The 17488-nt window shown below is 38.0% G+C and overlaps 1 protein-coding gene across 1 annotated transcript in view; it reads right to left on the bottom strand.

Moving 5' to 3' along the window:
• Positions 1-752: 752 nt before the first annotated feature.
• Positions 753-17488, bottom strand: part of ca16b (carbonic anhydrase XVI b) — a 113517-nt gene continuing 96781 nt past the window's right edge. The window contains exons 14-29 of the mRNA XM_083939953.1: positions 16424-16515; positions 14699-14790; positions 13144-13240; positions 12945-13027; positions 12440-12574; positions 12192-12326; positions 11755-11927; positions 11480-11615; positions 10203-10349; positions 9688-9781; positions 9062-9138; positions 8747-8875; positions 8035-8181; positions 7314-7456; positions 6291-6426; positions 753-4326 (exon numbers count right to left, since the gene is read on the bottom strand). Of these exons, the coding sequence (XP_083796079.1) occupies positions 4180-4326; positions 6291-6426; positions 7314-7456; positions 8035-8181; positions 8747-8875; positions 9062-9138; positions 9688-9781; positions 10203-10349; positions 11480-11615; positions 11755-11927; positions 12192-12326; positions 12440-12574; positions 12945-13027; positions 13144-13240; positions 14699-14790; positions 16424-16515 (1963 nt within the window). The 3' untranslated portion in view covers positions 753-4179. The remainder of the gene's footprint in view (positions 4327-6290; positions 6427-7313; positions 7457-8034; positions 8182-8746; positions 8876-9061; positions 9139-9687; positions 9782-10202; positions 10350-11479; positions 11616-11754; positions 11928-12191; positions 12327-12439; positions 12575-12944; positions 13028-13143; positions 13241-14698; positions 14791-16423; positions 16516-17488) is intronic.

Below are 17488 nucleotides of genomic sequence, written 5' to 3'. Positions count from 1 at the left end.
ACTTGATGTTTTGGATTCCGTTTTGAGAAAATACGAAATTAGTAGTCACAGTAAGGCAAAAAAAAAAAAGTGATCCTATCCATTATTTTAGATGTTACAACTGTCTTTGTCCACTGGGCCGGTTTTAACAGTGAAGTGACTAATGTCGCTACAGACACGGATATTGGAATACTCTTTGATAGATAGTGCCTTAAAAGACAATTAAATAGATGAAACAGAGTACATCTTTAAACGTTAATGAATCATTAATAATAATACTAATAATAATGCAATATGAGCCATCCTGAATAACAAGTACTTTTGACACTTTAAGTGCATTTTGTTGCTGATATCTCTATCCTGTAAAATGAAATGCAACTTTTACATGCACATGTTATTGCGTATTCTCGCAGTACTTTTACTAGAGTAAAGCATCTGAATATTTCGTCCACTGTTGTTTGGTGACAGACTGACAGAAGAGGGCGACGGGAAGAACAGGTTGCTAATTTGCTTTTCATGCCATCAGTTTAAGTGAAAACTTCTCCATCAGTGACTCAAGAAATAAGAGGATGCTGTGCACCCAAACCCAAACTTTATTTCATGAATAGCAATACAATTTACCTATTAAATAACACTATTACACTAGAATGTGGTATATGATAGCATCATAGAAATACATGGCTATGATGCTATCATACATGTGATATGATGGACAAAACCATTTTTAATTTTTATTTAAGTTACAAAAAAGACTTCACTATCAACCTGGCGGAAATGCACTGAGGCTTACACACTGAATCCCTGGACCATTGAGCAAATGTCAGGACAAATCTTGTTTAAATATCCGCTCGGACCTCAGAGGCAGGTATGACTGTTGGGGATTCGGTTTTCGGAGATTTGGACAGTAAATTTCCCACAAAAGTACAGTCTGTTACAGGGCCACTATACAAACCAAATCTTTGTATGAAAATATAAATTTCTATGATCACAAAGATTACATTGAAGTTAAAGACATTTTTTTTTTTTAAGTAAATGTGCGCAGCCACAGCACTCAATGAGCGCAGAAATATCAAACAGAAAGGACGTTGGCGTTCATACAAAAGAAAAGTTGCTGTAAAGAAAAAACTTTGTTACAGAGAAGTAATCAGCAATTTGGACTTTTCTCCAAATGTTGGAGAGGTTGCACTGAATTTAGCAAACTCCCATTTGTCAGAGAATTGGGTGTTCACAGAAAAAAGTTTTCACCAGAGAGTGCATCATAGAGTATGAGGATACACATAAATCAAACAAGAGAGGGGTGTTTAGGGTTGAAAAGGGCTTATAATTAATAGTCACAAAATAGTGCTGAGACAGAATATCAGCCCAAATAAAATATATTTTACAGTTTGAATTTAAAGTCTTGTCTTCTGATTATTTACTGCTAGGTGAGTTCCAGAGGCTGGAACAGAAATATACGCAATTCTTGTTCAGTTCATACCTCTTGACATGATAATCTGCACTGCAAGATTCAACCATTTCGATTTTAAATTCTAGTTGATTAAATAGATCTCAGGACAAAACCACTTACATGTTGCAAACTGGAACCACATCTTTGGTTACAAATAAAGCATCACCCCCCAACAAGAAACTACAGTGACTACTTAAAAGTATTCACCTCCTTTGGATCTTTTCATGTTTTATTAATTTACAACTTTGAATCACAGTGGATGTAATTATGATGTGAAAGAAAGACTACATTGTGTCACAGCTGTAAATTAAGTGTAAGTAGGAAGTTGAATGGAGTTCAACTGGGTTGTTCTAAGTTATATATACATGAATCAGCTTTTTAGTCAATTTCCTCGCATAAGCAGAAGAGATGCAACGATCCAACACTTGGAGCGGATATCGGCTCCAATATTGACTAATTAGCTGGATATCGGATTAATGAGGCCGATCCAACATTCCAATCCAGTCATTTCTTTTTTATTAATATCATACACAGAAATACAGTTACAGCGATCTAGAACCTTCAATTCTATGTTTTAACACCGGTTAGAGTTTTATATTACATTTTAAAATATCTGTTTTCAGTGCACTTTACATGGAAGTGTTATTTATTTCATTTTGCTGCTAATGTACACTTTAATGTACATTACATGTTATTTGTTAATAAATAATATTAAGTACATTTATATCTGTGTTTATTTGTCACCTTTTTTAACAAGGCTAATTGTTTATGTTAAGCCTGATGCCTTCACTCACATTGCCAGGTATACGGTGCATTCATTCAACATAAGTATAGGATCGGTATCGGGTATCTGCTGATATGCTCAGCCCAGATTGGATCGGTGCATCCCTAAGCAGCATCATGAAAAACAAATAAATACTCCAAACATATCTACAAGTTAACTGAAATAGGATAATCATGAGAAGGACATAAGAAAATTTGCAAGGCACTGGATAACCACAAAACGATTATAAAAATTGAAGGAGTGTGGCACAGCTCTAAAAATAAAAAGAGTGTCTTGAGAAGAAGGGCAAGGGCACTAGTGAGACCCTAAAGAGGTCTCACTAGTGGAGTATAAGCCAAACACGGCACATCTGCCGAACCACACCATCCTCATCGTGAGAGTGGTGAGAACGCTTCTCTGCAACATACCCCTTCTTGTAAAAAGAAACCATTGGGGAAACTCCAGTTCTCTGTGTGAGAGAACGGCAAGATTTATTTTTCCTCAAATGATACCAAATATAAATATATAATATCCTACACAGGAACGTCTTTCAAAGAACAATGCTGATGCCTTGGAGTGGCCGAGTCAGAGTCTGAGAAGTAGTCCAGAATTAGTGGCTTGAGATTTGGCTGCTCTGTCTCAATCCTCATTAAACTAGGATTGACAGGGCAACGTGACAAATTGTTAACATGTCCAGAAGGCTATACTCTATGCAATCAATCAATTTTGGGTTTTGTATCTGTAATGAATTGAGATAGAAGATATTTGTTTTTACTGTAACATTAAAAAGCTTTTTTTATTGATCGTCAAAAAAAAAATCATAATTACATCCACTGTAGTCTTGCATTGCTTGAATTATCTCCACATTGCTATGTCAGCACTAGAGACTGCACTGCTTACCATTCTGCTATTAGCTTTCTGTTCTTAAACCAATAACAATCGTCTTGGGTGTTACTAATCCCCGAAAGCGGAGATAGTAGAAGGGGAGAAGAATGCCACATGAAATGTCCGGCCAATGGTGGGCTTTATACCAACAATCTACATCCACTGTGATTAAATGTTGTGAAACTATAAAACATGGATGTTTATGTGGGGTGAATACTTTTTTGTAGACATTGTACTGTGACAATACAGATACCCTTTACATGTGTTAACAGTTAAGCTTTGAGGTTAGAGAAGCTGGAAAAAAGATGAAAGAAAATGGAGCTTTGTAGATTACTCATGACAATCTCAAAAAACATGAATCCATACCAAGTCCAGTGGACAAATAGGCAAAAGCACTAAAAAATAAAACATTGGTTGGCTATTAAGTTTATAATATATATATATATATATTAAAAACAATATAACAATATAAATCCCTGTAAAAAGCAATACATGTTCACAATAAATGTTGTAACACGCCTCAACAAAATAAGCCATAGGTACATTATACAAGACAGCAGTGAGATACCTGGACAATATATGAATATTAAGCAGTTAATAGTCTCTTAACATGTGAAAAAAGCTTCACCAAGGTGGAGCTGAGCCTCAAAATAGTTTGTCTGATCGAGGTGACAAAGTGACATAATGCGTGCTGGGCTACGTTGTGATGTTTTTTTTTGTTCTTGTTTTGAGACATTATTGGAAAGTGGGTTCAACTCATCCTGGTCTTCATGCTTCAGGTTTGTCTCAATGCGGTCCAAAAATCTTGGTTGTGTTGTGATGCCAGGATTTAGCTGTGAAACGTCTTCACTCACTGGATTTAGGCAGTAACACTGATAGTATAGTGCAAACTGGACAGAGCTGCATTGTACTCACGTCAACTTAAACAGGTGCAAACGCTCAGCAGGATAACATTTAAGACGAGAAATAAAGGACAAAAACATAAATATCAAAAAACTTATCAGTATAAAAAGTAATAAGGTTATTCATTTAATCAATAGTCTGGCAAAAAAGGCCTCAGGAAAGTTCTTGAGTTTTTACAAAGTAAGTGCCTGTGACAACATCCTCAGACAAGCGACTCCATGCTCTCGGCGGGGTCCGACTCGTCTGCAATCACCACCACCCCATTAGTGTCCATGTGCATGGGGCTCAGGCCACACTCTCTGTTACTCACCAAGCTTAGCATGGCTTTGTAAAGGTACTGGTACTGCTCCTGTGCACAAAAACATAAACATGCAACAGGTTTCATTACAGATTACATCCTGTAATGTGCTGCTGTTATATTATATTTCTTTAAAAACTGCATTTATTAATATTTCTTATGCATATGAATTAGGTGACTAATGTTAAAGGGGCTGCTCATACAGATAAACTAGGGTTGGGCTTAGTGGCTGAAACAGTACGACAAACATTGATAAAATGGATATGATAGATTAGAAAATTATGAAGTTAATGATAATACAGCTAAACATGACAACATTGAAGAAGGCGGGCAGTAGCCAAAAAAGCAAAAGTCAATGAAGTAAGCATCAGGACAACAATAAGCAGCATTAAAAGGAGCTGTACTTGAAATACTGGAAGAAAAAGTCGGCTGGGATTGCTTCCACATGGCTCTCAGACCGTTCCTCAGTACGTGAAATATCAACACGCACTAACATGCAAGTGCGGCCGTACTGAATGTCAAAAGAAAGAAAGAAAGAAAGAAAATGGTATTGCAACACAGAGAGAGAGAGAGTGACTTCATTCTCTGTTCAGGACACCAATACTCAACTATGTCTTTAGATAGCAAATATTTGTTTGCCGTTATATTAATGTTCTGAATGTCGAGTACTGTCCCTTTAAGCAAGAGTAGAAGAAGCATGCAGACAATGCCATACAAAAGTTTATAGTAGCTGACATGAAGCAAGCTTTGTGGTGTTTCACTGTGGACACCATCATATTCCAACTGTATGGTGAACTCAGCTCTGCAGCTCTATGGAGCTTTTTAACCTCTTGCAGTTCATTTTTTTGTCTTTTAAAATCATTGCATGCTTTGATGTCGGAACGCATTTAGCAGCTAAAGCCCTGGATATTTTAGTTGGTGGAAAACACAAACTGAGTTCAATATTGGACTTACTCTCAACAGCCGGACAAAATGTAACTGCAAAAGAATGCTAACATTGCTCTGTGTATGCTGCAGGGTTCCTACGCAGTATGGAAAGGTATGGGATTTAATTTGAGTAATTTCCAGGTCTGGATCAATATGGAAAAAGGGAAAAAGTTATGGAAACAAGTTTGCATCGTTTCCAGACTATTTCTCACTTTCTAAAATAAAATATATTAATATATACAAATCAAAACAAGTTTACTAACGCAAAATAGCCTACCTGTAGATGATATGAAACTAATCAAGCTGGCTGTCGAATGGTGTCGGGTCACCATGGTTACCGTTCGCTGTACAATTCTCACTTATTTAATTTTTTCCATACGTGTCGTCTACATTTTATTTATGATTTATTTTGATTTATTATTATTCTATTAATTTACAAGTATGTTTACTCCATCTAAAGCCAATGAAGCAAAGACTGATGTTTTCTTTTGTTGCTCCTGGCTAATTGTCCATCGCTACTGTTATTTCTGTAGTGTTGCAGGTTTACAGTTATTAATTTCACTCTTTAAGCTTTAAGCTTCAGAATTCAACATACATGTATTTTAAAAGTTGGATTTTAAAACATTTATTGACATAAGCATCTAACAATTAGTATTCAGATGTTTAATACTGATCGATAAATCCTCAGAGAAGGCTGGAAACTTGAGTCTGAAAAAGTATGAAATTTTGAAATGGAAAATGTGTAGGAACCCTGCTGCTGAATGAAAAGTGGGCTTGTTTTTAAACACCAAAAAGAGCGTAAGCTAGTGATGGTGGTTTCTGTATATGTTGTGTTTTTTTTGTCTGCCAGTGACAAGAAATTGACCAATGCAGCCTTAAATTTTGCAGTTTTAATTAAATTCCTAGGCCACTTTGAGGCAGCAGGACAAGCTTTAAACACAACATACCTAAAGTAAATATGGCAGTCTGCTGATGAACAATTGACTATTTAAACATCCAGCAGATACTGAGCGAATCAGGTTTGTGACCACTTTGTCTTTGGTCTCAACCAACTTCTGAGGGAAAAATCTACATAACAGTGAACTTACTATATCAGTGAAGACTCCCGGCCTCATGATATTGATCATCTTAGCCACCTGATAGATGTCGACGACCCCCTCTTTCTCAAGCTGCTGGGACAGTGTGGTGAGGGCGCAGAGCATGCCTGCTGACACGGCTCCATACCTGTGTGGAAATTATCAAAATCCGCTGTGGGTCAACTGTGTGTTTAACTCTCTTCCTGTTCAGGTGGTCAAACAACATTTAACTTCATCACAAATTGATGGGCTGTTTTCATGTGTGCTGTTCTAGTGTTTCAATATCATCATTGTTTACAAACTGCAGGTAAAGTTATTAACACAATGTCCTTTGCAACCAACGGGTAACTGCCGATAAAATACACTACAGTACATGAGGTAATCAACTACTTCCATGAGGACTTTCAGCAATTAGCATCCAATTACATTAGCATCTGGTGTAAATAGGTGTAGGTCTAGTTATTTAGTCCGTGGCAACTTGAGATACGATTCAGGTAAATGAAGGATGAAATGTGATTGATAATCAGGAACTTTAGTGATTGAGACATTTCAATTAGCTGATGTTTTCACCAACAGCAGCTGAGGTATTGAAGGCTTAGAGGTCTGTAGCAGCAACATCAGCTGGGAACAATTGTGGAAGTTGTTATGGTTGCCTGGTTACTAAGAGACTTCAGAGTGGCCTTTTGTTTATCTTGGTAGTTGCTTGTAGATTCCAAGTGTTGTTATACACTGGAGGACTCTGAAACTCCAAGCCATGGAGAGCACTCCACGTTTAGTGGCTTGTTTTCCATCCTGCCAGTGCAAACCCTATAGTTTAACGAGGTCATTAAATGTCTCAGGATGCTGTTACCACTTCTGAACCATTAAAATACGGATCCAGAGGCAGCCTTTAAAACAATAAGCGAGACCGACAGTGTGTGATAAAAATCAATGAATATGAAATTACGGAGTCCTGGACTCTATGGCTGGATCTCAAGTACAAGTAGACTTTCTCTGTTCTGACAGAGGACACTATAAGAATAAAAACAATCATACTCATCATGCACGATGGTGGGGCCGTCTCGAGTCATGGCCTCCTCCTTGATGACACTGATGAGCTCAAAAGTGCTGCTGAGAGGAGCATCAGGGTTGGGCCATTTAGGGCACTGAAAATGTCTCACCTCCAGAACGTAGTCATCCTGTCACACACAGGAGAAGAGTGTCACTTGTACACACATGACATGACAGAAATAATGTGATGCTTCTTCCAATCAAATCAATCAAACTTTATTTGTATAGAACCTTTCGTACAGGTCAGTGCAGTTAGAACTGCTTCACAGATGACTGACAAGGCCACAATGAGACAGAACGAGTGCACACCACAAAAACAGCAGAAAAGACAAACATAATTTAAGAAATTGAGACAGATGTTTGCAAGACAATAATAATTATGCAAATGTGATAAAATAGATTCATCAAACACATTAAAAAAATTGATTAAAAGGTAAAATAAAACAAATAAAAATGACAATAAAAAACAAGATAGATTTAAAAGCTATATTTATAATAAAAATGATAATAATAATAATGTCTATAAACCATTCTTAATCAAAAATATGTATTCTTTACTCAAAAGCCTGGCTGAATATGCAGGTTTTAGGTTTGTGCTTGTCAAGTCACAGCAATCAAACACCAAGAATAGCCAAAAACTGACTTGTGATACTTCATTTCACAGTAATCTAATTGGTAGGTAGAGACGAAGCAGAGCTCCGGGTACCTGTGTGGCCTCGAGGATGAAGTCATGGATGATGATCTGCTCCTCATTGGAGAGACACAGTCTGTCCTTACTGATGAGCGTGACAGTGAAGGCGATGCAGTTCATGGCCTCCTCCCGACTCGGCCAGTAAACAAATTCATCCTCAGCCTGCAGAGAAATCAATGGCGTGTCAACAAGAATTCAATTTTTTAATTTTATCTTCTGCAGCTCTCCTGAGGTTTTTGAATGAAGCTTGAAGTCTGTTGTCATTTTATTATCCAAAACAAAGAATCCCAAACTAAATCCTCAATTTAAATAAAGCAATTCATTGGAATAAATTAGTTTTTCTTTTTTATAAATAAACTTTAGTTAATTAATATAACTCACCAATTTGACATCATACATACATGTATGCAGCAGGCTAATCCAATAAGGGCCTAACATAATGATGGAATAATTGCACCCATAGGCTTATAGCAACATTATTCTACAACAGAAACAACACTCACAGTTATTAGAGATGTTTGGATCACAAAAATCAGAAACAATCCAATGCGGCCACCACTGGAATTTAATTCTACAAAGAATATAATACTAATAATATGAGTGTAGCCTAATCTTTATCTGCAAAAGAAACTGTGTTTAAACAGCATGAATAGACACAATTCAAAATTAACAGAGAGAAAATGCCATTAATGCCACAAGAGCATTATTGTGTTTGAGAGTAACTTACCAGGCCCTGGTTGTCAGGCAACATGACAATAATTTGAGCGTTATGATCCCAAATCATCCTCCAGAAGTCAGTGGTGGTGTGGGGTAAAGGATGCTGGGTGACGATGAACTCATTACTCCTGAAGTAACCCTGAGTTGACAAAGGTGAGCCGTTAGCATTTCTGAAGCTCAGAGCACTCACGCTGATTAATGAATGTAAAAGCTGACAAACTACTGATCATTATCTAAGAAACTGTCATCAATAACCGTCAGACCTGTCAATAAAGTTCTTAAAAAAACTGACCAAAAAAAAAAAAGCCAGACTATCACACTGTACCATTACGTAGGACGCATTAATGTAATCAGTTCCTTTCATTCCAGGCAGAGTGGTGAGTCCGACCCTTGCTCGCTCCGCTGAAAGAGGTAGAGGGAAGGGGGGTGGGGGGTGGGGAGATAACACCTTAAAATCACAAACCCAGGCCTGTAAAATATTGCACTAGCCGATAATGCACACATTCATTACCACTCCTCGCTGTTGCTATGGCAACAAGTACATCATTTTCCCCTGTCAGGTTGCATAGACAGAATGCATAGAAATATTAATTTATAGGATTATGGAAATAGATTCTAATTTTGGAACATGTCTTTAATAATTTACTGACTGAAAAATAGGAAAATGCTGTGAGTCTTAAGTAACAGACACAAAAACGATTTTATTTGTTGAAAATGCTTTTGACAGTGTCGATATGTTATTTATCCTTAAACTGTAAACATATTGTTAGTGTAGGACTCCTTTTAAGACAGCAACTCCTGTAACTTTCTATGTAAACCCACTTTAAGCAGCCCTCTTTGACACCCCTGAATGTCAACTCCAGTGGTTTTACATTTTAAACATGACCTTGGTTCTCCAAAACCTCAGCTCCCTTTCAAGTGTGCTGTGGTTAAAACGGATGGGTTACTCACAGGGAACCACAGAGGAATTGCGGTTCTTCTCCTTGTTGCAGTCTTTGTGGGCACTAAAGCACTCTACAAAGCGTGCGTTGCACTGAGTCAACAGCTGGTGAGACAGAAAGAAAAAAACACAATATCAGAAAGAGTTAAATTAAGACATGTTGTTTAACATTTAAAAATTAACAGCAAGTCTTTCACATTAATAATGATCATTTTAAGCTTGGGAGGGAGGAGGTGACATTATGCGCAAGCAATTAGCTTCCCTGTCTCCTGATGTTGACAGAGCAGGAGCTTAATGAAACATTCATCAAGCTTTGCATAAGGCTGCAAGGGTGACAGACATGACTTTATTACAGCTAACATCAGCGACGCTTTCAATCTATTCCTGTCTGGAACTGGAAAGCCAACGTGTGCGACGCTAACAAGCTTGTGATCCGAACAGAGCCTGCATTTCAGCTGGTGGTGACACTGCAGTTGGTGACAGCTCCTCTAAACGCAGCAGTCAAACTCCACAAAGGTTTACTCACCCTGAACTGCTTCTCCAGCAGAGTGCGGCCTGTCGAGTTGGGCGTGAGGATGCTGTTGACATAACTGTGCAGCTGCCAGGCGGGCACCTCTGTCTCTCTGCTCATGATGGCCTCCATCAAAGCATCATGGATGAAAACATACTGCTCCTGAGGAGAGACGCAAGACAAAAGTGTGTAAACTTAGATTATGAAATAGATAATCACGTGAAAGACATAACCCTGAAAAATAATACATACAACCCTGTGAAAAAATCCCAAAAGATTTTTAAAACTTGGCTTTCTGGTAAGATAAAAATATGTCATCCACATTTTCGTTGTAATTTCTTTTATTATATAATTCCAGTAGTTTTTCACAGAGTAGAGCACGCTACAGTATATGATTGGATGTTAACTTATTCAGATGGATGCAACAGCCAATGAGAGACAGTCAGCCTGACGAACCGGGATGGCAAGAGGCATTAGGAAATAAAATGAGAACATGGTTACTGGGAAAAATGTGGTTGCGAAGATAAAAGACAAAAACATTTTAAATAAAAATGATCTGCAATCAGTGACGAGAGAATAACTGACAATGTAGCATTCTAAAAATATTCCCGCATTTTAGAGGGATAAAAGTCAATCAAGTATGATCAAAATATACGTTAAGTACATAAAGGAATTACTCTTTATAATAACTCTGCAGGCAATAATGTGTAATCATTACTTTAATGATGAAGCTGTCAAAAAGCAAAGGGCTAACTGTAATTTATACTGTCATGTAGCTTAATCTATAATAACACATCAGATTTATTAGTTGATCACATTTTGTATTTAGAATTTCAATATGCAAGGTGATAAGTATCTAAACACCCTTTTATATATGATTACATAGATGATTGATTAGATTTCCAAGAAATTGAAACCAAATTTGAAGGCTATTTGAAACTAATACATCTAGAAAAACACAACATCACGGTTACAGAAAGTCTTCTGTGGACAGACCTGAGGGTAGGAGTACAAAGACATAACATCAATCCATCTTCAGTTATAAAATAAAATTCAAAGCTGTGGCCTGAGGACAGCCTGTATTGACATTTGTTTGTACTGTGATAAGGGTATAATATTTTGTAATGTCTGTTAGAATGCAATTGCTGCAAGTGTGACCTTCACCTGAGCCTAGAGTATCAAACACAATAGCTTTTGTAACTCTCTAACCATTTTTAATAATAAATTACCTATTTAATGTGAAAAAAAAGAATCCAGTTTAACAACATCGGGGACAATTTAGGGTTTCTTACCTCTGTCTGAACTAGGTAGTTGCGTTGTGTGCGGATATGTTTGAGAAAATCCAGGACACTGACTGTGCTTTTGTCCTTGATCTGCTGTAGCATGCTGTCAATGACAATGTACGTTCCTGTGCGCCCAACCCCTGCACTGAGGAGCAGAGCACAAAGCAATATTAGTATAACCACAGGCCCATAGAGGGAGCTGTTAACCAAGTCAGCAAATATAAGACTCTGGCACTCATAAGTATCATTCATTTAGCCCAGGAGCTCAGTAATAAGTACCATACCTGCAGTGCACCAGGACAGGGCCCATGTCTGAAGCGCGAGCTGCTGAGGATCGGTTAATAAAGGTGAGAACAGGGAGGGTGTACTCTGGCACTCCCATGTCAGGCCACTGAGTGTAGTGATACTGAACCACGATGCGCTCGTTCAGCTTCCCTTTTGGATTCCCCTTCTGACCCTAGAACATGAGAGCAGACGTGTGCCCCTAGTGAAAATAAAATACTTCTACTAGTAATAGATTTATTGTACACGGAGGACATCATTGTAGTCCGGCTGCATCAGTGAGTTTAAAGTGCAGACTTAGCAACCAATTTACAGAAGAAAGTCTTTACTAGCCAAAACATTCCTTGAACCTTAATGGTGCAACTCAACTTAATGAATCACATGTTTGAAGGAATATATACACAACTTAGTAACAGATTTACAAATAGCTCTTAGTTACCTTTTTAACTTTAGTGTTTCTTATAAGGAATCGCCGCAGTGTGTAGCAGGCATGCACTTTGGTGCTTTTTAGGGTCACCACAATATTTCCATATTGCTCGCTGTTCTCTGTCGGCCAGTACTGGTCACATTTCCGCTGAGGACACAAAAGACACATGAATGATATAAAATGTCTGAAATACAGTTACCTTCTGTAAGGAATTTGTTCTGTATTTTTCACTTCTGTAAATTAAATTGAAGTGAACCTACTCTCCCTTTCTCCACCAGGTTGGTGATCATGATGATGATTCCTGTGTTCTGCTCCCACACCATCCTCCAAAAGTCCTCAAACGTAGACTTGAGAGGGCCCTGAGCAGCTATATAAGCTCTGGGCCGGTTGTAGCCCTGAAACAGGAAAGCGGCTGAATGTGTTTACTGGTAAGATGCAATCCATATTGTATAAGTTATCAACAAACACTGGTATGACTGGTTTACTGACACAGGTAGGTCATGAAATCCACTCATTCAGCTGACAGAAATGGTAAATATTTAAACATTAATCAATATTCTTAAAATAGATTTGTATTTCTCTGTGGGTGTTAGGATTTTGATACCTAAATCAATATTTTAAATAAAAATGTCAGCATTTAGCACTGTTCATGACACGAGACAGGACCATGCAGGTGGATTTCACAACCTTTCTAAACACAAAAAATAAAACCAAACCAGAACGTGCATAAAAAAAAAACCTAAGCAAGCGGCTGGTAAAACTCACATCAACATAGTTGGCATTAATGTAATCCGAATGTTTGGCATCTTTCCCCGCCAGAGCTCTTAATTTCACCCTGCTGTGGTCATCTAGTGAGAGCATTAACATATTTGTGTGGATTATTAAAGGGATGAAAACATGTTATAAACGCATTATTGGACTGCGCAGCAGTAGAGATCATAATCAGATTTTACAGCTGACTCACAGGCCACAATGTTGATGTATCTGTTTTTGTGCTTGTTGTCGGGATGATTGGAGTGTTCTGCAGTGATTTTCAGGTCTGCTGTGGAGCGCTGGACCTCCTGGAGAGAGGAAAAATAGAGAGAAGATGTAATTGAATTACCCCCTTTAACTGTTACGGTGCTTTTAGAGAAACTGCATATTTTAATTTTTAACAGACCAACTTTTTTAAAATATCTCACTTTCTTTTTTTTTTATCCTGTGAAAGGAGCTCTGAGCTCACGATAAACTGCAAAGCAGAACCTCTGGCAGGGATTCAGTATCTCGGTCAAGGACACTTCAGAAGAGCAGATGCTTACTGCCACTGGGGCTTGAACTCAGGCCTCAAGAGACAGCCTTCATCTCCTCTTCACTACACCACGCTGCACCCACCCGCCCATTTAATACAAAAATCATTTAAACACAGCTTTTTTTTGATGCATTTGAAAATTATGCACACAAACTTCACATCAAATGGCCCCAATTAGAAGGATTCCTCTCAGGGTGAAGCTTTTGCTTCATTTCTTAACCTGGTTACACAGAGAATGTGTTTTCCATCCAGTCAACCAGCAGACAGACCTTCTCTAATTAACCTCCGTCTCTCTTGATCTTTCTCTCCGTCTTTCTCTCAACCATCTGCTCAAAAGTTGCAACCCTGCACACTAAGGCATGCAAAAGATAATCCAACCACTGTTAAGACCCAGGCCCAAATGCAGATAAAGTGTGCACGGTAGAGGAGGAGATGGACAGTGCTGAATAGACTAATCGGACTATCTTACTAAACTACAGAAGAAAATAACAAAAGTATATCTATGTTTTCCGCAGTCTTATGGTGCTTTCACACCTTATCTGTTTGGTTCAGTTAAAACAAACTTGCCTGTTTGGTTCGCTTCATTAGGGCTGGTGTGAAATCTGTAATTGGGACGTGGTGCGAACCGAACAACCGGACCAAGACCATCTGAAAAAGAGTCTCACGGTTTGCCTCCAAGCAGACTGTGGTGAGGTTTGTTTGTGGTGTGAAAGTAAAATAGAACCACTTGATTTTATGATATACTTTAAAATGTAAACTACGAGTAAATAACTTCTTATTGTAAGCTGTCAAGAAACCAATCCAGCCAAGAAAGATTGAGCGAAATGTATCAACCAACAGCACTATGACAATGCTTAGTACTTAGTATCAATCATTTCTTTATGAGCTCCTTGAGACCCCAGAGAACATAAATAAATATTTGAGGTGCAATAAAGTAATGCATAACTTGCTATACCGCTGGTGATGCAGGTTGGCAGCTGCCAAAACTGTCCAATCAACGAGTAAACTGTCCATCCATATGGTTTCATGTTTACTCCTCTTCATTAGTTTGTAATAAGTCAAAGTGAACACATAGCAGAGCAGAAGTAAAAGGCAACAATGTACCTGTTTTTTTCCCCCAGTTGTACAGACCAAATTAATCCAACTCCAATGCAAAACCACCATTAGTCATATAGCAAAGGTTAACAAGGCTTCAAAATGAATAATTATTGAAGTGGCTTTCAAAGTGTACCTCAAACTCCTCAGAAAAACCTTGCAGGTTGTTCTTGTAGAGCTCCATGGTGTGTTTAATAAACTGCTTAACAGGGATGGCCTCCATGTCATCTGCACAACAAAAAGAAACATATGAGTTACCTGAGTGTGTTGGAAATACACGAAAGCTCAAAGAAAAGTTATATTTGTGCCATTTTAACAGACTGACCTCTATCAAAAACATATAGATTTGGTATTTTGAGCATTTATAGTAGGGAGCATCTGTCACATCTGAGTCAAATCAGCCACAAAAGCACACATGAGGGATCCTTGATTAGGCTGGTAACAATCATACTTGGACAATAGTAAAAGGGACCCAGCTGTCATTGCTGCCGATGCTTGCAAATGTCTTAACTAAAACCCTCTTGCAGCTGGGGCTTTAAGGGCTCTTACTTCCCTCAGTGGTTACAGCGTTATGGGTGAATTCTGGATTGTTAATCTGTTCATTTATCAAAATGTCTTCCCATGTATTAGTGTCAAGCGTCACTTATCAGTCTAATCAGTTAATCTGAATGGTTCTGGGTGAAATGTGGCTTTAGGAGCTGGAAACTGAAATGAAGTAAGGCTGATTAGGTCCAATTTTTCTTGACAAGATTTAAAACTATAGAGGTATGCATGTTCCACAGCACTATATGCAATATTAATGCTTTTAACGGTGATCTCATTTAGTCATTTTCCACTTTAGCATTTAAATGTCTACAAATATCCATGAAGACAAGTGATCCAAATTCTGAGCCAATAAAACCACTGTTCTATGAATTTAATTTTCTTGCACATTTTCAACTTAAATCAAGTACATGGTCATGCAGAATAATGTGCTGTAAGAAAATAGTTCCAGCTTCTAAAAGTACAAGAAAAAGAGAAGACTGACAGGAAAGGGGAAAGAGAACAAAAAAGACAAGGAATAAAAGCCTCAATGAATGCGGAGTCAATACTGGCATCAACTATGTTCTTTAACTGTGATATCCCAGAAATGTCCCCGAGCCTTAGACAGTTGTGGAAGTGCCAGAGCGCTGCTGCCTGGGACATTCAAGGCAACAAAAAGCCAGTCACATAATTCCTATAGGTGCTCTCCGAGTAATTTCACATGTAAATGGACAGAAACTGCAAATGCAGACATCGAGGTAACAGAAAGCCGTTCGAAAACAGTTAACGGTGGCTTGTGCATGTGTCCTGTAGCAGCAGACATATATTACTCAAGTAGTCAAGATTCCTTTGTCAGTTTCTTGGTACAGTTTCAGCCTTTAAAATCACTCTTTTTTAGTAGATAAAACAAGATTTTTTTTCCCATGTTACCCCACAGTGCTGTCAAATTAACGTACCCCATCCCTGACAACACCATGTATTTCAACCATTTCTCCATTACTTTAAGCTAACTATTCCAACTATATATCTTTCTTTCTTTATTGCTATTTCAACTGTTTATTGCAGTACATTTCACTATCCATATTAACCATCTGACCATTAATTTCAGCTAACTTTTTAACTGTTTATCCACTACTTTTTGCATTAACATTTACATTATTTCTCTTGAGCTAATCAATGATCTTTCCATCTATCAACACATATAACACCGAAGTAAACATAGAATACCACATAAGTATCACCGTAATACAAGTCTATAAGTATACTTTGACATAAAATTATGAATAACTGAACATCATATATATAACATTTTTAATATGATGACAAAAGTATTGCTTACCTGGTATAGGGATGATTGGAATATTCTCATTGGCCACCACCCGTGGAGAGCTGCTCTCTTCCACATAGAAGTGAGCAGTCTGGAAAAATCTCCTACAGGGGCACAGAGAGAAAAACAGTCATTCTGCAATAAAGTCTATTAGGGAGTCGTTATCCCATTGTTCTCAGATCTGGTCCATCAACATTAGCATCTTAAAAGTTGAATAGAATGACACAAGGAGGAACAGCAGAACACTGCTAATGAAGACCCCAGAGTGAGTGGGACACAGCTGAGTCATCGACGAAGAGCAGCTCCTGGTCTACTGGGAACAGGTAAACAACTCACAGTGTAGAGTCCTATTAAGCTCTTTACTCAAACTCAAGACAACTAATCCAAACACACATTTTCTCTTCAACACAACACACACCACTTTCAAGAGCTCCCAATTCACTTTGAGGACAACAGAATAAAAAAAGTGTGTTTCTGTAGGAAATGTGTGTGAATTCAGCCAACAGCTGCAACTCAGTGCACAGATGTTCATATGTAAACAAGTAATGACAAAGTTCTTTGTCAAGACCAGATTAAACTTTTGACATTCATTAAGTTTAGTGCCCCCTCTTGGACAACCCCTCCCTAATTTAAAACAATTCAAGGTCCAAAGTTCAGAGTGAAAAACTGTAAATCTTGCCAAATCAGTGCTGAATGCATATCTTTAGATGAAATTTAATTTATTGCTGGGGATATATTAGTGCTTTGTAAGAAGATGAATTAAAAACATTCCACATTAAAGACGCCCTTCCACAAACAAAAATCAACAATTCTTCCATTTGTGAAATCTTTTTAGAATGCTCCTAAAAAACAGACCAGGACCTTAAATATTCCTCACTTACAGAAAGGAATTTTTAACGTCTTGAACACCTCGCGCATCCTTTACAGCCTCCACCCCCTCCTCATGCACATACAACGTATATTAACAAATGCATATAAAAAGACCCGTGGTTCATCCAAGTGTTTCCCAGGTTTAATCCTACCTGTACTTGATGCAGAGGAGGGAGCAGATGCTTGTCATTGTTTAAGAGAGACAAA

Source organism: Echiichthys vipera, assembly GCF_963691815.1.
Source record: "Echiichthys vipera genome assembly, chromosome: X".
NCBI classification, from domain to species: domain Eukaryota; kingdom Metazoa; phylum Chordata; class Actinopteri; order Perciformes; family Trachinidae; genus Echiichthys; species Echiichthys vipera.
Note: the sequence above shows the minus strand (reverse complement) of the source record. Positions and strands in the feature narration are given on the sequence as shown.